General features: G+C 48.4%; 1 protein-coding gene across 1 annotated transcript; it reads right to left on the bottom strand.

Moving 5' to 3' along the window:
• Positions 1-101: 101 nt before the first annotated feature.
• On the bottom strand, positions 102-1,401 carry LOC116471852 (poly(rC)-binding protein 2-like). The gene has a single exon (XM_032158635.2). The coding sequence runs from the start codon at positions 1,225-1,227 to the stop codon at positions 274-276; it is 954 nt and encodes a 317-aa protein (XP_032014526.1). The 5' UTR covers positions 1,228-1,401; the 3' UTR covers positions 102-273.
• Between the last annotated feature and the right edge of the window lie 18,870 nt (positions 1,402-20,271).

Raw genomic sequence — 20,271 nt, 5'->3', positions numbered from 1 at the left:
AAAAAAAAAAAAAACAAAAAAAAAAAAAAAAAAAAAAAAAAAAACCAGGGAGAAGCTTATAAAACTAAATATGGATCTCAGCATCAACAGCTGAACAGAGAAAGGAATTAAAACGCTTTAATTAAAAAATCACGAGTGGATGATAAAGTGTGTAGAAACTGAAAATTTACAAACTATTTAAAACCTGGAATCGCTGACTGTTCAGAAACTACACAGATGGATCATGGGTGGTGGTGAACAGCAGAAAGGGATTATGGATGAATCTGCATTGTTCTAGCTGCTCCCCATGCCACCCGTCTCCGAGGAAAGCCTGACATTGATTAGATATTGAGCCAGGCTAATGCTGGCAGCAGATCCAGTGATGGTAACCTGCCTATCAGTAGATCCTTCCACTGGGTTCGCAATTTTGATCTGCGCCCCAGACATCTGACGGATCTCATTGATTTTGGCGCCTTGACGCCCGATTATGCAGCCAATCAAATCGTTTGGAATGGTGAGTTCATGAGAAGTAGTCTGAGCAGATGCATCCAAACCTGCCCAATAGCCTTTCACCTCTGGAGAGCTGGATTCAATGCCACTGAATCCGGTGTTGCCATGCGTCATAGGAAAATGAGACTGTTGCATTGCCAACTGGTGCAGCTTGGTCAACTGACCACCTGCAAAGATGACCGGAGAGCTGGACGGCTTGGGCCGGTACGGGATGGTCACGCCCTTCGGGGGGGACTCCAACATGACCACGCAGATCTGTTTGACACACTCAATGATGGATTGCGGAATGCCAGCAATAGTGATGGCCCGCTCAGTTGAGTTGGGTAGCATATCCCCTGCCACCTGGACCTGAGCCCCTGTACTCTCTCGTATTTCCTTGATCTTGCAACCACCTTTTCCAATGAGAGAGCCACACTGACTAGCAGGGACCACCAGCCTCAGGGTGACCGGGGGTCTACTGGCAGCTGTGCTATTGGTCATAGAGCTGCTTATGTCCTCTTCCAGTTTGTCAATGATCATAGCAAAGGCTTTGAAGATGGCATTAGTGGGTCCAGCCAAAGTGATAATTCTCTCAGGACAATTCCCTTCTGAGATGTTGATACGTGCACCACTCTCCTCGCGCATCTTCTTAACTGATTCTCCTTTCTTTCCGATGATACTGCCAACTTCCTTTCCATGCATAAGTAGCCGGATGGTGAGAGTGACATTTAATCCACCTTCAATCACACCGGTGTCCATGTCGAGCAGTGTTCTGGGGAGCTGGACTTTGAGTGGTCAAGTCTTTGGTCACTGGTGGGGGGGTGAAAGCCAAAAACTGCAGGCGCGAGGCGACTGAGGGGAAAAGGGGAGCGGGCGGGAAGGGGAAGGGCGGGCGGCCGGGGGCGGAACAATAGGGGCGGGCGGGAAGGCGAGGGGGGCCCTGCGGGCGGGCGGAGGAGGAAGGGGGGGTGGAGGAGGAGGAGGAGGAAGGGGGAAAGAGACCCCGGGGCGGGTGGAGGGCGGCGGAGGGCGGGCGGGCGGGAGAGGGCGCAGGCTGCGGCTGCTCCGGCTGCTGCCTCTGCTGGTCTGGGACCTTTCTTTCTTTCTTTCATCTTGAGGCACAGTTTCACTCTTGTTGCCCAGGCTAGAGTGCAACGGTGTGATCTCGGCTTACCGCAACCTCTGCCTCCTGGGTGCAAGCAATTCTCCTGCTTCAGCTTCCCGAGTAGCAGGGACTATAGGCGTGCACCACAGCACCCGGCTAATTTTGTATTTTTAGTAGAGACAGGGTTTCTCCATGTTAGTCAGGCTGGTCTCAAACTCCTGAACTCAGGTGATTCACCCGCCTTGGCCTCCCAATGTGCTGGGATTACAGGCGTGAGCCACTGCGCCCAGCTCATCCCTCTGACTTTTCTTTTCCCAGGTCTTGGTCCCAAAGTTCCTCATTGCCTTTTAGTGTCACAATGCCTTTAAACGAAAATATGTTAATATTTTGTCCAACTCTTGTCCTCACCAGTAGAGTTGTTCTGAATTCCATGCTCTGCCATGGCTAGAAGGGAGCTAGGCTTTTAAAAATCCAGAGGGAAACTTTTAGCATATCAGGTAATTTTTCTCCTCTATTCAAATCCTCTCATGGCTCCCATCTCACTCAGACTAAAAGACACAGCCTAACAAAGGCTACGAGACCTGATACTATCTTGCTGCACATCTCTGACCACATCTTTGCCACTCTCCTGCCTCATTCATCTCTTCTAGCCAGCCCGGCCTCATTGCTTTATCTAGCACTGGCAACGTTCACTCCTGCACTGGGCCCCATGCTCTTCTTTCTGCCTGGACCTTGGCCATCCTGCCCTTAGAACAGTGCCTGGCATGCAGGGGAGTGCTCAATGAATGTGGTGGATAAGTGAAAGATCTTTGCAGGCTGCGGACAATTCCCCTCCCTCCTGGGTGGGTCCTGGTCCCAAGCTAGGGGGAAGTGATTCTTTGCTGTTCGACCAGCCTCTTTCCCTTCCTCACGAAGCAGTTTCCCTTGGAGACCTTCCCATAACACACAGTGGTGTGCAGATGCAATAAAGTGTGTGAAAGCACTTCGTAAGCAGGAAGCTACACGAGGGTCCTGGCTATTCAAGACCGGGGCCATCCTGGGGCTCAGCTTCTGGGGTCAGGGCTTTGGGTCTAGAAAGATAACGGGAAAATCTACCTCGGGGACTCCACTCTGAGCCCTGTCCTCCTCCCCCTTCCCCCATATTTCCTCCCTCCCGTCCGAAGGAGAATTCCCCATGGCGTGTGCCTCCGACCAAGAGAAGAGGGCAGTAAGTGATTCATGGGGAAATCTGTAGGGCTGCTCGGGGCTTATGACTCACAGCTTCTCCTCCAATAGGAAGATTCGACATCCACGCTGAGTCTCCTGGAAATCTCCTTCGCCAAGGCCTCAGTGACCACTGGGGATTCTTTTCGGGACTCCCGCAGAGCTCTCAACAGCCACCTTCCTGGCACTTGTCACTCTGCATAGTTGTATGTCTCTTGCCCAATAAATACATATGGAAAGGAAGAAGGAAGACAAGCAAGGATGGAGGAAGGCAGGAGAGAGAGTCTTGGCCTCCCTCACCTGACTGAGAGCCACCTGAGGGCAAGATCGTGCTTTTTTCATTTCTGTGTCCCCAGCCCCCACTGCAGGGCTAGGCACATTGTTGAGGAAGTAAATGGTTGAATACATGAAGGAACACTTTGTAGGCGAGGGACCTCCTTCTAGGATATGACCAGCCTGGCAGAGCCTCAAGGCAGTGGCAGGGTTTGGGGTCCTGCTGTGGGTGTTGCTAGGGAGGCTTTGGAAGACAGTTCTGGTGGAGACACATGCTCTAGCCCCTGCCCACAGTTCAGTCAGGGAATCAACCATGCTGAGCTCTTAATAGTGCCAGGCCCTGCATGGGACCCTGGGTGCACAAGGATGGAGGAGACACGGTTTCTGACTTCAGGCTCTCCTGGCAAGTGGTGGAGACTGATGCATTGGCCCATGATTTTGGCACAGTGATCTGGGGGCTGTAGGTGAGGTGCGGGCAGAGCAAGGGGGTGGAGAAATGCAGGGAGGAGTGGGCAGAGGAGAGAACAATACAGGAAGGCTTCCTGGAAGAGGTGACCCTTGAGCCCTAAAAGGCTGAGCACATGGCACAGGAAGAACTCCCATCTCAAGTGTTGAGGGATGATCTGATGCCAATTTATTGCTGTTCCATAGATTTTAGAGGAATAAAGGCCCCAGGACTTGTTCCAGGCCCAACCCTCTTCCCTAGAACTGAATTCCCAAGAGCCCTCATGAGAGTCCCTGCCCTTATCCTGCTATTTTACGCAAAAAGGATCAGAGCCCTGTGTCCCCTGCGGTGGGTGTTTCAGAGTGTGGGCACCATGCTGCTCTGAAGCCAAGGAAATGACCAGCCGGGAAGAAGGACTGGAAAGTACTAGCCTGTCCACTGGCCCCGGCTTCCCTCAATGTCATCATTGGATGAGCAGTTTAGGCTGTTCTCCCTTCACCATGAGCCAGAGGAAGGGTCTGTTGTAGGTTTCACTGGCCACTCTCCTTCATCATATCCTCATCATCACCAGTGACTTAACGCTTTCTGAGCCATAGCCAAAGACTTCAGGCAGCAGCTTTGTGTTCTAGCCCCAAGTGTAGCATTTCCTTGCTGTGTGACTCTCAGCAAGTTACATCACCTCTCTGGGCTTCAGATTCCTACTTATCGGCTTTATTTTTTATTTTGAGACAGAGTCTCCCCCAGTATTTGCTTTACATATGTGACTGATTTAGTACATCCATCTAGCCTGCTTGGTGGCCTTATTGTTATTGCCACGTTTAGCAAACAGTTGATAGAGTTTGGATGTTTTGTCCCCTCCAAATCTCACCTTGAAATGTGACCTCCAGTATTGGAGGTGGGGACTAGTGGGAGGTGTTTGGGCCATGGGGGTGGGTTCGTCCCTCATGAATGGCTTGGTGCTGTCCTGGGGTAATGAGTGAGTTCTTTTTTTTTTTTTTTTTTTGAGACAGAGTCTTGCTCTGTCACCCAGGCTGGAGAGTGCAGTGGCTTGACCTCAGCTCACTGCAACCTCCGCCTACTGGGTTCAAGTGATTCTCCTGCCCCACCCTCCTGAGTAGCTGGGATTACAGGCACCCACCACCACATCGGGCTAATTTTTGTATTTTTAGTAGAGACGGGGTTTCACTGTGTTGGCCAAGCTGGTCTTGAACTCCTGACCTCAAGTGATCTGCCTGCCTCGGCCTCCTTAAGTGCTGGGATTATAGGTATGAACCACTGCACCTGCTGAGATCTGGCTATTTAAAAGAGCCTGGCTCTTCCTCCCTCTCCCTCTTGCACCCTCTCACCACTTGATACACAGGCTCCTTCCTTTACCGTCCACCATGACTAGAAGCTTCCAGAGGCCTCACCAGAAGCTGAGCAGATGCTGGCACCATGCTGCCTGTACAGCCTGCAGAGCCGAGAGCCAAATAAACCTCTTTTCTTTATAAATTACCCAGTCTTGGGTATCCCTTTACAGCAATGCAAAACAAACTAATACACCATGTCACCTGGAGTGAGTAGCTGAGGCCTGGAGAAGGAGAGGACTTACCCACAGCTCAGGTTTAACACAGTGTGTGGTCCAAGACCCAAGCCTGGCAGGGCCTTCCACTGTACCAGGCAAGACAAGGGTGAATCCCACCCTCACTCAGGGGCCTAACATCCCCTTTAAGGTTGGGGAAAGTAGGAAGTACCAAGGATGGCTACTAAATGAGAAGCTCCCCCAAGGACTCCTGGAATAAAGGTTCATGTGTCCCGTGTCCTCAGCACTTGATAGACTACTTACAGACCATTGTGACAGACCATTGTGATGCTGACTATGCAGAGATTCACAGACCACTGTGACACTGACTAGCGCAAAAGGCCAGTTGTTCCCCAGGCTCTAGTCTTCCTTAGTAATAGGCTTTTAGCCAGGTATATGCCCCACATTCCCCAGCCTCTCTTGCAGCCAGGCATAGCTATTTGAACGTCAAACCTAATGTGTGTGCAACTTCCAGGGAGTGTCCTTAAAGAGGGGGCTGATACATTTCTTCCCTGTTTTGTCCTTCCTGTGGTCTGGAATACAGAGTGATGGCTGGAGCTGAGGCAGCCATTTTTAACCATGAAGTGATGTTGGGAATGACGGCAGAGCAGAAAGACAGAAGGAGTCTCCTTCCCTTAGGACCGTTGAGGGGCAATTCTCCATGGCATTGTTATACCTCTTGTGCCACCTTTTGCATGGAACCATCTTTTCAAGGATGTTTGTATGGCAAATAGCCTGGGGGAGCAGGAATAGTGTCTCCCTCTGGAGCAGAGGACAGATTTATTTCCTGATCAGGATTATAAAGATAATGCCTTTCTCCAGGTCGAATGTTGACCAGGTTTGTTAGCAGCCTCTTATGCTTATAAGATTAGGAGTTTCCTAAGCTCAGTATATCTCAGCTCTGACATGAGCCCACTGTGTGCACAGCATCCAGCTGGGCCTCCTGCTTCAGCCCCATGGAACTTAGGGGGCAAGTAAACCAGAGCAAAGATAAAGCTTGCACTGCCTACTGTGTTGTAAGTAATAAAGTCCTTTGTCTCTGACCTAAGAGTCCTGTGTCTTCTGCTAGCATCTGTGCAATTGTGGTAAGCTCAGTTGCTAGTTTGCAAGTAGGAGAAAATAAATCTCAGACCCTTCATATGTCTGACAAGGACTTCATGGAGCAGAGCACTATCATTAGCTCTGGTGCACTTTTTAAAGTTTTCCTTTTTCTAACTTCATTGAGATAATATTTATTTTAATATATCTCACTTAAGCTTACAATTTAATAGATTCGGACATATTTATACAGTTTTATATATTTTTAAATTTCAACAAATGTTTGCAGACTGTATTATACCTACCAATACATTCAAGATATGGAACATATCCGTCGTCAAAAATTCCTTTGTGCTGCTTCCTAATCAGTCCGTAACCTCCCCACCTTAGCCAACTAGCATTATGTGTTCTGTCACTATAGATTAAAGTTGTGATTTCTAGAGTTTTCTATAAATGGAATTATATAGTATTCCTTTATTGTGTCTATTTCAATTAGCATGCTTTTTGAGATTAATCCATGTTTTTGTGTGCATCATTGGCTCTTTAAAAAAAATTTTTTTCAATGGACTCCATTTCTTAGAGCAGTTTTAGGCTCATGGCAAAATTGAGCAGAACGTACCGAGATTTTGCGTATGCTCCCTGCCCTCACATACACATAGACTTCTCCACTGTCAACATTCCCCACCAGAGTGAGTGGTGCATGTTATAGTCTGTTAATGACACTGACACATCAATATCACCCAAAGTCCATAGTTGACATTAGGATTTGCCCTTGGTATTGGACATTCTGTGGGTTTGGACAAATGTATAGTGATAGGTATCCCCAATTGTAGTATCATACAGAGGAGTTTCACTGCCTTCAAAATCCTCTGTACTCTGCCTATTCAGCCCTCCCTCCCCATAACTCCTGACAACCACTGATCTTTTCACTGTCTCCGTAGTTTTGCCTTTTTCAGAATGTCATATGGTATGTAGCCTTTTCAGATCAATGTCTTTCACTTAGTAATATGCATTTGAGATTCATCCATGTCTCTTCTATGGCTTTGATAGCTCATTTCTTTTTAACACAGAATAATATTTCATTCTGTAGATGTATTACAGTTTATTCACTTACCTACTGAAGGACATCATGCTTGCTTCCAAGTTTTGGCAATTGTGAGTTTGGATGCTATAAACATCCACGTTCAGGTTTTTGTGTGGAAATATTTTCAATTCCTTTAGGTAAATGCCAAGGAGTGCAATTGCTGGGTTGCACGGCAAGAGTATGTTTAGTTTTGTAAGAAGCTGTCAAACTGTCTTCCAAAGTGGCTGTAGCATTTTTCATTTTCACCAGCCCTGGATGAGACTTCCTATTGCACCACATCCTCTCCAGCATTTGGTGGCATCCAAGTTTTGGATTTTGGCCATTTAACTAGGTGTGTAGTGATGTCTCATTGTTGCTTTAATTTGAATTTCTCTGATGACACATGATGCTGAGCATTTTTTCACAGGCTCACTTGCCGTCTGTGTATCTTCTTTGTAAGGTATCTAAGGTATCTTTTATTCATTTTTAAAGTGGGTTGTTTTCATACTGTTGAATTTTAAGAGCTCTATGTGTATTTTGGATGACAGCTCTTTGTCAGATACATCTTTTGCAAATATTTTCTCCTAGCCTGAGGCTTGTCTTCTCATTCTTTTGAATCTAGTGGGCTTTTTGTGTGTGTGAGCAAACTATATTTTTATCTTTCTGTGTTGTTTAAGCTACTATGATGCTGGGCTTTTATTGGAAATGAACCTAATTCTAATACAGGAAGTCATATTTCTGCTTAGAACCTCCCAGTGGCTTGCCATCTTATCCAGGATAAAGCCCAACTCTTTCTGTGTCCTCCATAGGCCCAGCTAGTCTGGGTCTCTGGCAGAGTGGTTAAGAGCAAGGCCTGTGGTTGAAATTCTACTGGTGTTGCTTCCGATGTCTGTGACCTTGGGCGTTATTTAACTTCTCAGTGTCTCAGGTTCTTCACCCGTAACATGTATTAGTAATAGAATATAGCTCATCAGGTTGTGGAGAGAGCCAGATGAGTTACTGTAGTAAGCACAGGGTCAGGCACATGGCGAGCCCTCACTATGTATCACTACGACACAGTGTCCCTTCCACTGACCACTGCAAACAACACGTGGGTATTCTTTCATTTCTTCAAGAAACTGAGCTTATTCCCACTGCAGAGCATTTGCACCTTTCCCTCTGCCTGGAACTCTAACCCCTCCACCCAACAGACACACACCACACATGCCCACATACACACTCAAATACATGCACTCACACATGCTCACACCCACCTGCACATTCCTGAACACTAACAAACACACACACACGCTCACAATCACACACACTCACGCAGCCACACACACGTAATATTCACACCCAAATGTTTGCTCACACAATACCATTCCCATACACACTCACGTGCAGTCACACACATGCACACTCACACCAAACACCACATTCCCACCCCTCTCCACACCCTTTTGTGAGGCTGGCTTCTCCCCCTGCTCAGAGGGTCTTATAGACTGCATTACTTCCTGTGGCCTACACTGCTCTGTCTGGGCACCCATTCCTTGGTTAATAGTACCCTCAGCCATGGCTGTCCCATGCAGCCTGCATTCCCTGAGCACACGATGCCCCAGGCACTGCTCCAGCTTCTGTTAAAGGGTGATTGTGGCTTAGTGTTGTCTCTCTGACTGCCCTGTAGGCACTTGTAAGGCAGCGACTTTGGCGGTCTTGTTCACAGCTGTTTCTCCCAGCACCAGCCCAGGCCTAGAACATAGCAGGTGCTCAAGAAATGTGTTTTGGAATAAATGGATGAGTGAATGAACAGGACCATGAACTGTCTGCACAGGAAGGTGCCCTGTGTACACCACCTGCCAGTGGGAGCTGAAGTGTAGTGAAGGGAAAGTTCCCGGCACAGGTCAGAATGTGGGTGGGAGGGTCCTGACTTCCTGCGTCGCTTCCTGCCTCGCTGCTGGGATCTTGTCAGACCCTGGCAGGCAGTTCTCCTTTCTCTGCTTTTCCGCAGGGCAAGGATGTGGCCTCCACATTTTTGGTGGGCTAGTTCCAGTATAGACCTCTTCTTCTTCCTCTTCTGCTTCCCCTTCAGAGAGCAGGCAGGCTGCCTGGGGCTGAATCTAGGTAGAAGCACTAGCAAATGCTTCTGCTCCTGTGTGTAGCAATGACCTCCAGGTGTCCTGGCTTCCTAGCCCTGGCCCCTCACCCTGGGCAGGGCACCTTCCCACCTTCTCCCTCCTAGACCAGGCTGTGAGGGTCAAGCTACAAGGCTGGGCTGAGGATCTGGAGCCCCCTGGGTGCTCCCCAGGGATTTTTTCTTTCTTTCTTTCCTTCCTTCCTTCCTTCCTTCCTTTCTTCCTTTTTTTCTCTTTCTTTCTCTTTCCTTCTTTCTCTCTTTCTTCCCTCCCTCCTTTATTTCCTTTCTTTTTCTTTCTTTCTCTCTTTCTTGCTTTCTTTCTCTTTCTTTCTTCTTTCTTTCTTTCTTTCTTTCTTTTCCTTCCTTCCTTCCTTCCTTCCTTCCTTCCTTCCTTCCTTCCTTCCTTCCTTTTTTGAAACAGAGTCTTGCTCTGTTGCCCAGGCTGTACTGCAGTGGTACGATCTCAGCTCACTGCAACCTCTGCCTCCCGGGTTCAAGCGATTCTCCTGCCTCAGCCTCCCGAGTAGCTGGGATTACAGGGGCCTGCCATCACGCCCAGCTAATTTTTGTATTTTTAGTAGAGACGGCGTTTCACTGTGTTGGCCAGGCTGGTCTCGACCTCCTGACTTCAGGTGATCCACCTGCCTTGGCCTCCCAAAGTGTTGGGATTACAAACATAAGCCACCGCACCTGGCTGGATCCTCCTTCTTTATTGGCCTTGGATTCTCGTTGACTTGACAGGAGGCAGGTAGAGGACGGATGTCAGATCGGGGGAGCAGCAGACAGTTTGAAAATATTTTGAGAATGTATATTCAAACTTCTTATTTTCTTGTTCTCAAGCTCCAGGTCCCAATAGAAAAATGCAAATTTAACAAAAATCTTCCTGGGATGGAGTGGGAGTTGCAGAGGAATAGATGCAAAGATAGAAAAGTTTGGAACCACTGTGTTAGGAATGCAGAGGACAGCTTGACATTTATGTAGTGAAAATGATATGCTAGCCATGAGTGCATGTGTGTGGCTGTTTCGGGTGTGTTGAAGTGTATAGAAGGCAGGGAGGGTGTGGCTGTGTGTTCCCGTTTGTAGGGATGCCTGTGAGGCTGTGGGTGATTGTCCAGGTGTGGATGCGTGCAATGGTGCTGTGCTTGCCTGAGTCAAGGACATAAGCATGCCAGTGGGTGGAGGAGGGGATGTCTCTGGGTGGGCGGCCCGGGTGGTCCTGGCCTGATAGCCAATTTGAGGAAGCTGAGTGGGAGCTGACCTCCTCTGCGCCCTTGATCAGCCAGACCAGCAGAGCTCTTGGGCATTTAAGGCGCTGGCCCAGCCGGGCAGCTCATTAGGCCGTCTGGAGTCGAGATGGCGCAGGCCTTCCGGGGGGCAATGAAAGCTATTTTTAGTGGCCTGGGCTAACTCCCAAATCCTACTGACTATTTCTGGCACCAAAAGACTGCCCTGAAGGATGTGGAAAATTTTCATGTCAAGAATGTCTGGTTTCCCTTTGGCTAAGCAAGGGTGGAGCAGGGAGAGCAGGACAAAGGGCTTGAGGCCCAAGGAATTCTGGGAAAATCTCGATAGTGAGAGCGTGAAATGGCCATGGTCCTGCCCTTTAGAGAGGAGCATGGACTTTTAAAAACAGCTTCGTTACGCAGGAGGCTGAGGCAGGAGAATCGCTTGAACCCGGGAGGTGGAGGTTGCAGTGAGCCGAGATCATATCACTGCATTCTAGCCCGGGCAACAGAGTGAGACTCTGTCTCAAAAACAAAACAAAACAAAAACAAACAAAAAAACCAACAGCTTTGTTATGGGTGACCATCTGTCTTGGTTTGCCAGGGACTGTCTTGGTTTTAGCATGGAAATTCCTGCATGCAGGGCTTTCAGCTCCAGCAAACTGGGACAGTTGGTCACTCTGGCTCCATTTCACAGCTTTTTAAGTTCTAGAAGCTAAATTATAACAATAGCTTGAATTACATGTGTCATTTTCTAGTCCTATCAGTACGGACTGTTATCATCTCCATTTTACACATAAGAAACTGAGGCACAGAGAAATGCTGCAACTTGCCTTTGCCTGGCCGCTATATGAGTGATGAAGCCAGGATTTAAGTTCTGCTGTGATGGTGTCAGAATCCACCATTGTGCTGTATGGAGAAATAGTATCTTTGGACCCAGGAAAGCCTGAATTCAGTTACTTCCTAGAAAGACACTGTATTTGGCCAGGTTGTCAGGAGGATGAAAGGAGAAAAGTAGGTGCTTAGGAAGTATTGGCTCTCTCTCTCTCTCTCCACGGTCTTGTTCTGTCAACCAGGCTGGAGTGTAGCGGTGCAATCATGGCTCACTGCAGCCTCGGGCTCCTTGTCTCAAGTGATCCTCCCACCTCAGCCTCCAAAGTAGCTTGGACTACAGGCTTGCGCCACCATAACAGGCAAATTTTTGTATTTTTGTAGAGACAAAGTTTCGCCATGTTGGCCAGGCTGGTCTCGAACTTCTGGGCTCAAGAGATCTGCCCGCCTCGGCCTCCCAAAGAACTGGGATTACAGGAGTGAGCTCCACACCCGGCCTCTGGGCTCCACTTAGCCGCAGAATGGGCTGATGCACGCATCCTCCCAGGGCTCCTGGAGGGAGGGTTCGGGAGATCAAGTGGGATCTGCTCATCTGACTTCTCCAACCAAGTCTCTCTCTCCCTAAGCCAAGTAGGGCCCGGATAGCCAGTGAGCCTGTGAGCTGGGAGCGGAGGTGCGGACGTGCGTGCTGCCGGCCGGGGCATGAATGGAATGCGTTGGGCCCCAAAAGACGCGCTGTTCCTTCCGCAGGCCGCGCGTCAGCGACGGAGCAGGAAGGGCCGGGGCCTCCTCGCGTTCCCAGCGGCCCCCTTCGGGCTGGGAAAGTGGCTGAACAATAGGGCTGCCCGGCTGGCTGCCCGGGCTGCTGGGAGGGACTGATGCCCGGTGTGTGTGTGTTTGTGCGCGCGCGCACGATCCTTAGGGTGAGAGCCGTAGAGCCCTATGCTTCCTGACTAGGAAAAGGGAGGACTCCTTACTGGGTTTCCCCAAGTGTCAGGCCCTTCTGCCTTATCTAATTTGGTACCCACAGCCACCCTGGGAGAGAGGTATTAGCATTCTCATCGGCAGAGAGGGCCACAGAGGCGAACTGGATTTGTCTCTTGCTTAGAATTTGTGCATTGCTTAGAGACGGTCCTACGGGCATTGGCCATCTTTCAACAGTGGGTTTGGGACTGAGGCTGGGACCAGGGAAGAGGCTGGAAAACCTTGTGAGGTGCCCTGGAAAGCATGCATATGCACACACCATTTGCTAAGAGAATGAGCTCTCCCCAGATACCAGGATAAAGCTGTGAGGTTACCAGCACCTCCAGTTTACACCTGTGGAGACAGGCTCGGAGGAACCTGCCCACTCACACTGCAAGTTCGTATTCACTGTGCCAAAAGGATTTAAATAATTAATTCTGCCCTTTCTATATAAATGGCACCTCCAGGTAATCAAATGGTTGATGAGTGGAAGTTTCTATTTCTGCTTAAAAATGTAGAAGGGATGATAGACTAGAAAGTCATTGTTCGACTCCTGATGGAGTAATGGAACCAGGCATTGAGCAACTACAGCTGCTCACATCACAAAGAGACAGACAAACAGGTAGTATGAGCCTGTGGGTGGAAGGACGTGGCTCCACCCATGGAACAGTCTTGCCCAAAACTCTAACCTGAATCTGAACAAGTCCCGAGATTCAACCAGGTTACAGAAGCTACAGGGGACAGAGGAACATGTTAAGTAGCACCAGAGGGATGTAGTCAGCATACTTCAGATGTGGGACATTCTATAGATAAACAGCTGGTCTCTTCTACAAATAAAATGCAAGAAAAAAGACAGAAAAATAAGAAATAAACAAGTAAAAAATAAATACAGGGAGGGGGAATCTCTAGAGTAAAGCAGATTAGGAGACATGCCAACCAGCCACCATGTCTGGATCTCATTAGGACTCTGATCTAAACAAACTGTGAAGCAAACTCACCAATCAAACAAATGAAAAACATTCATTTTTGCATTCAGACTCACTTGGGTTCAAATCCCAGCTTTGCCACTTCCCCACTGTGTGCTCCCAGACAACTGACTTAACCTCTCTGAGCTTCTGTCGTAAAACGGGAACGGGCACCCACCTCACAGAGCTTCTGCTAGAGTTATATAAGTCAATAGAAAATGTCTAACATGTAGCAGGCCCACAATAAGTGTTCAAACACAACAATCTCCTGATTATGAAATAATCAGGAAATTCAAACAGGTCCCTAAGAACCACCTGTCTGGGGCCTAGTGATCTGTTTTGAACTGATGCTCCCAGATGGGATTCGTAGGATCAGACAGCTTTAAGACTTTGGGTAAAATGTGAACTGTCCCCAAGGCAGTGATATCTGCCTGTCTCCTGCTCCTTGGAGCTCCTGGAGGTTAGGTACTTGCTGGAGAAGTCAGTTTGTGGGAGGAGAAAGGTAGGAGGGAGAGACTGTTTTCTCTTTTCTGTTATCTGCCCTCAGGGTCACTTTTTTTTTTTTTTTTTTTTTTTTTTTAGTACATGTGTCTTATAGGTAGCCAGGGTCTGGCCTTTTTATTCTGTCTGCCCAGAACCCAGTGTTTAAAATTAGGCCCCTTGAGCCAGGGGCTGCTGTAATCCTGCTCCCTGGGAAACGATGTAAACAACAAGCTTCTGTTATTGGGACATAAAGCGTGTGCTTGAATCTGGAGTGGCTCAGGATGGCTGATGTCTCGTTCCCTCTGAGGACAAACCTGCCTTGGTTGGTCTGGCCCCTCTGAAATGCAATGTTCTGCCCAGGCCCACAGCCCTGGGTGCTGCGACTTAGGAATGGGTCTCTGATGTGGAGCCTGCATTTCTTCTTGAGACGGTCTTTTCATTTCAAAGATGGAGATATGGAGTCCCTATGAGTCCCACCCAAGGTCAAACAGCAAGTTATTATTATCTCATACATATGGGCCTTACAAAATCCTTATTTAAAATGGTTTTCTTTCATTTTTACAGATTAAATCACATCCATAGCAAAATACTTAAAACTACTCAAGGGTCTGATCTGTGACAAGTGACTTCTTTCCAAGCCTACCCCCAGTCACCTCATTCTCTATTCCAGAAACTGTTACCAGTTTCTTGCATGTCCTTCCAGAGATGGTCTGTCCAGGCTTTCTCGGGGGCTTCCACAAGAGAACTAGGTCTCAATGCCCCACGGCATCTGTGGTGTGTAAGGAATTAACTTCTCTCCTCTACATCCCTGTGGTTCCAGGTCTGCGCCATCCTTGGGCAAACTGAGTGTTAGTCCCTCATGCCATTTTCTCTGTTCTGTGGTTAGACCCTGGCCTCCAGCTGCTCAATTCAACAAATTATCCCATACCTTTCTTTTTCTCTTACATTATCTGGGAGATGACTTACTGTGAGTATGTGGAGAGCTGCCTCTCTGTTACGACTGTGTGGTACCCACTGCATGCATGCATGTAATTCATTGATCTGTTTCTTCTAATGGGCATGGAGGTTGTTTCCAGTCTTTGGCCTCTATTCACAATACTTCAGTGCACATTCTCTTGCACATATATGAGATCACCAGTGAGATACATTCCTGGAGGAATAGGACCTTACTAATTGGTGTCAGAACTGGACCCAGTGCCAAAGCTTATAGGAGCAAGGACAAAAAAGGTATTGCAGCCAGTCTAGGAAGAGCCTGGCTTAGGATATCTCATTTGCATCCTAGACATGCAAACAATCTGGAAGTTAGGGGAGAAGAAGAGGAATTCCAGAAGTTCAAGGAGGGGAATGAACACTTATTGTGGGCCTGCTACATGTTAGACATTTTCTATTGACTTATATAACTCTAGCAGAAGCTCTGTGAGGTGGGTGCCTGTTCCCGTTTTACGACAGAAGCTCAGAGAGGTTAAGTCATTTGTCTGGGAGCACACAGTGGGGAAGTGGCAAAGCTGGGATTTGAACCCAAGTGAGTCTGAATGCAATGCCTGTGCCCCTTTTGCTCCACCACCTGATGAGTTGCAAATATTTCCAGAATGGCCAAGGGTCAGGGCTGGCACGTTGCCCATCTCCAGACAGTGTAATTCACATCGCTGCCTGTGTGCTCAGCACCCCAAGGCATTGTGCAGTGCACAGTCTATGAGGTTGCACATGGCAACCCCATCAGCGTGCCACACTCTGCTCTCAACAACAAAAAAAATCAATAAACACAATTGCAGCTCTTAAAAACATGCAACAGCAAAGTAGTTGATTTATGAATTCTCTTATTTGTTCATTAAGAAGTTATTAGTAGGCCGGGTACGGAGGCTCACGCCTGTAATCCCAGCACTTTGGGAGGCTGAGGCAGGCGGATCACGAGGTCAGGACATCGAGACCATCCTGGCTAACACGGTGAAACCCTGTCTGTACTAAAAACACAAAAAATTAGTTGGGTGTGGTGGCAGGCGCCTGTAGTCCCAGCTATTCGGGAAGATGAGGCAGGAGAATGGTGTGAACCCGGGAAGTGGAGCTTGCAGTGGTGAGCCGAGATTGCGTTACTGCACTCCAGCCTGGGCGACAGAGCAAGAATCCGTCTCAAAAAAAAAAAAAAAAAAAAAAAAGAAGTTATTAGTAGACACTAAGAGGATCAAAGTTGATCAAAATCTCTTCAGTCATTGTGATTTAAAGATACCCTGTGATCAAGGAGGATGATAAGACTGACTCTGTTTGGCAAGGCTTCTTGGAGGAGGCAATTGGGCTGGGCCCCGAAGGATGAGTAGGAGTTTGGCAGATGGGAGACGAGTGAAGTGAGGAGTGAGGGTTAAGGAAGAGCATTTCAGGTGTGGAGGATAGCCCGCAGAAGGCACAGGGTGTAGAGTAAGCAGTCGTCGGGGACTGCAAGCAGTTCCCTATGACGTGGGTGGAGGGAGTGAGGGAGGAAATCAGGGGTGGGGCTGGTGGCCAGAAAGGCAGGTCCGGGGGGGGCCGTTGGAGGGACTCAGACCACACGGACACATGCACTTGTGTGAGCAGGAGACAAAGAAGGAATCCTGGAGCCCCTGCCTGAGTTTAAATCCTGATCCTGACTGTGTGACCTTGGACAAGGCCTCTTTGTCTGCACAGTGGGTGATAAAATGGGCTGTGATAGGATCCAGCAAAGGGGTTCTTGGCTGGGATCGCGTGCGCAGAGCCGGAGCACACAGGTCACTCAGTTGTCCTCAGCAATGTGTGTGCATCTCATTTGCCATGACCCACCCACCTGGGAACTCCCGGGTGTGGAGAGTGGCATGGTGGGGCCAGGGGAAGGGCAGGCTGGAGCTGGTGTAGCTGGTCTGGCTTCTGCTGGGCTGGGCCTGCAGGCTGCTGGGAGTCTCCTTCCCACCCTCCCTGGGTGGCTCAGCTCGCTACACACTGCAGTGGGGGTGGGGTGGGGACAAGAACGAGGAAGCCTGGCATTGAGTGCCTACCGTGAGCCAGGCCTATGCCCAGCCCTTTATTCACATTGCCTTGTTTAACTCTCAGCAAATCAGGTACCTCATTCCCATGTCACAGATGAGGAAAATATGGACCCAGTTTGCACGGGTAAAAGGTTTCACGCCATGGCCATCTACTCTGGAGCCCAAGTTCTTTCTCTTCATCTTTGAATCACCAGTTTCTTTATCTCCACTCAGGCTCAGGAGAAAATGGAGGCGGGGGCGTGGGTTCTCAGCCCCCATCTATTTAGGTGCCTTCCAAGCTTGAGGTAAAGGTGGGACCTGGGGGTATCGCCATCAACCTCTTGCACTTTATGCTCTAGTAGTTTCCTACTTCAGGCCTCCATACCTTTGCATATGCTGTTCCCTGTGCCTGGAATGTTCTCATTCCTCTCTGTCTGCCTGGCAAACTCCTATTCATCCATTAAAACCCAGATTAACCAGCACCTTCTCCTAGAAGCTGTCCATGACTTTGCCCTAGGCAGCAGCATTCCCTCCTTCCTCTGGACCTGTGCCCCTTGTAGCATCCTTTTACTATGCCCCTTTTACCATGGGTTGTGATTACATAGAGGCTTGTCTGTCTTCCCAGTTAGATGATTAACAGTATCAGGGCAGGGACCGTTCTTGTTTACCTCTGGACCCTTAGTCCTTATTACAGGGTCCAGGACATAGTAGGTGCTCAGGAAAGCCTGGTGGAATTTTTTTTTTTTTTTTTTTTTTGAGACAGAGTCTCACTCTGTCACCCAGGCTGGAGTGCAGTGGTGCACCTGGCCTTCTGGTGGAATTTAATTGCAGCCTGTTTGATTTGTGTAACTAGATATTGTGTGTTCAGCCAGTGCTCTGTGCAGAACCATTCTAAACACTTCTCATACATTTAGTTCTCACAACACCCTGATGAGGCTGGGTCATTATCTCTACTTCACTGAAGACAGCCAGGAAATACCATAGCCAGAGCCCGGCTAGCGTGAAGTCTCCAACCCTAATTTATGTATTGCTATTTCCCAAACTTGCATGAGATGATTCAAACTGGTACTTGGGTTAGTATTTTTTAAAAATAATTATTTTATTTTAATGTATATTAGAAAAAATACTGTGTCAAATCCATGTGTCCCCATAAACCTTTATTCTTATAATTTCACTATTCATCTTTAGTATTAAGACTATATTCACTTGTTCACCTAAACTTTTAAAATAGTTATATATTTTGGAGGCTGGGCACTGTAGCTCATGCCTGTGAACCCAGCACTTTTGGGGTCCGAGGTGGGTGGATCACCTGAGGTCAGGAGTTTGAGAGCAGCCTGGCCAACATGGCAAAATCCTGTCTCTACTAAAAATACAAAAATTTTCCAGGCATGGTGGCACATGTCTGTAATCCCAGCTACTTCGGAGGCTGAGGCAGGAGAATCACTTGAACCTGAGAGGCAGGGGCTGCAGTGAGCCGAGATCACGCCACTGCCTGGGTGACAGAGTGAGATTCTGTCTCAAAAAAAAAAAAGTTATATATTTATGTTCATGTGGATTAGAAAACATATGTAACCTGTGCATCAAACCCATAGCCTTTGGCTGTGATATAATTTCCTTTTAAAAAATAAAGTTAGGCCAGGTGCAGTGGCTCACACCTATAATCTCAGCACTTTCGGAGCCTGAGGCTGGAGGATTGCTTGAGCCCAGGAGTTTGAGACCAGCCTGGGCAACACAGCAAAATCCTGTTCTCCACAAAAAGTAAAAAAAAAAAAAAAAAAAAAAAGTTAGCTGGGTGCCATGGGTCATGCTTGTGACTCCAGATACTTGGAAGGCTGAGGCGGGAGGATTGCTTGAGCCCACTGCACTTCAGCCTAGCAACAGAGCAAGACCCCGAGGATGAAAAATAAACCCCAACCAAAACCACTACGTGTTACCAGAGTGAGTGGGGGACACTTGCCCAGGCGCCACTGGAAGAAGTAGGAGGCAGACAGAGCGGGGCTTAAACCAGAGTTGAAGGCTGTCCTGGTCCCAACTTTCCCGTTACCCAACACCTGTCCACTCCCAACCCAGCAGCCAGAGTGAGCTTCAAAAAATGTAAATCAAATTCTGTTCCTCTGTAGTGAAACCCCCCAATGGCTTCCTGTTGCCTTTTTTTTTTTTTTTTTTTTGAGATGGAGTCTTGCTCTGTTGCCCAGGCTGAAGTGCAGTGGTGTGATCTCGGCTCACAGCAACTTCTGCCTCCCGGGTTCAAGCGATTCTCCTGCCTCAGCCTCCCGAGTAGCTGGGACCACAGGCACATACCATCATGCCCAGCTAATTTTTTTGTATTTTTAGTAGAGGCGGGGTTTCACCGTGTTAGCCACGATGGTCTTGACCTCTTGACCTCGTGATCCACCCACCTTGGCCTCCCAGAGTGCTAGGATGACAGGTGTGAGCCACCGCGCCTGGCCCTGTGGCATTTAAAGAGGAAAACCTGGCCTGCCCACTGCCCCAACATCATTTTTTCTCCTTCCCCCTTGGCTGTGAGGCAGGAACCATGTTGGCTCATTCTCTTTCCAGATCTTCACGCAGACAGTTTGTCCTCAGCCACCTCCCCAGAGAGGCTGCCTCCCCACACCGACCACCCAATCAGAAGTTCTTCTAAGTATTCACAATCACTTCACCTTGTTTAATTTAGACGAGCAGAGCCCCTAACATTATCTAGATCTTTCTTTTCTTTTCTTTTCTTTTCCTTTTTTCTTTCTTTCTTTCTTTCTTTCTTTCTTTCTTTCGTTCTTTCTTTCCCTCCTTCCCTCCCTCCCTCCCTTCCTTTCTTCCTTCCTTCTTTCCTTCCTTCCTTTCTTCCTTCCTTCTTTCCTTCCTTCCTTCCTTCCTTTCTATTTTTTCCTTCCTTCCTTCCTTTTTTTTCCTTCCTTCCTTTTTTTTCCTTCCTTCCTTCCTTCCTTCCTTCTTTCCTGTGTATTTTTGTTATTCTGTTACAGCAAGTACTCTTTCTTATCACTGCTGTGTCCTCAGAATAGTGCCCGGCACATAGTAGATGTTCAATCGATTTCTGTGGCTCACACTCATGTGTAGGTGGTGCCGAGGGGCTGGGGAATGGGCTTATGCTCCGGGCATCCACAACTGTGAGGTGAGCTTCTCCGAAAACAGCTGACAGATGCGGGGTTCTCCAGCTGAGCAGTCCAGGCAGCTGAAACCAAAAATGCAGACGGGATTAGTCACCCTTCGAGCCTGGTAACGCTGGCACCGAACACACTCCCCATCCAAACACATCACAACATTGTGGGCCTCAGCGTCTCCAGGGCCCCAGGTGGCAGCTTTGGCATTTGGGAGCTGGCAGCAGCCTGGCAGGGTGGGCACTGGGTGGTGGGCAAGGAAGGAGGTGGGTTGAGGGCCACAGATAGCATTCCCTGGACTGGAGACAGGCAGTGGCAAGGGAAACTGGAGGCTTCTGAGGACAAAGCAAACCTTGAGAAAAGGAGTCTTGAAGAATGAGCTCAAAGCTGTTGAAAAATAAAAATTCCACTCATAAACCAAAGCAGACCACTCGGTTGTGAAATCAATT

The sequence above is a fragment of the Hylobates moloch genome, unplaced genomic scaffold, assembly GCF_009828535.3.
Source record: "Hylobates moloch isolate HMO894 unplaced genomic scaffold, HMol_V3 SCAFFOLD_6, whole genome shotgun sequence".
Lineage (NCBI taxonomy): Eukaryota > Metazoa > Chordata > Mammalia > Primates > Hylobatidae > Hylobates > Hylobates moloch.
The sequence above is the reverse complement of the archived record's forward strand: the minus strand, read 5'-3'. Positions and strand labels throughout refer to the sequence as shown.

Coding starts and splice junctions, on each gene's coding strand:
- LOC116471852 (XM_032158635.2), bottom strand. CDS start 1,227: ATGGACACCGGTGTGATTGAAGGTGGATTAAATGTCACTCTCACCATC.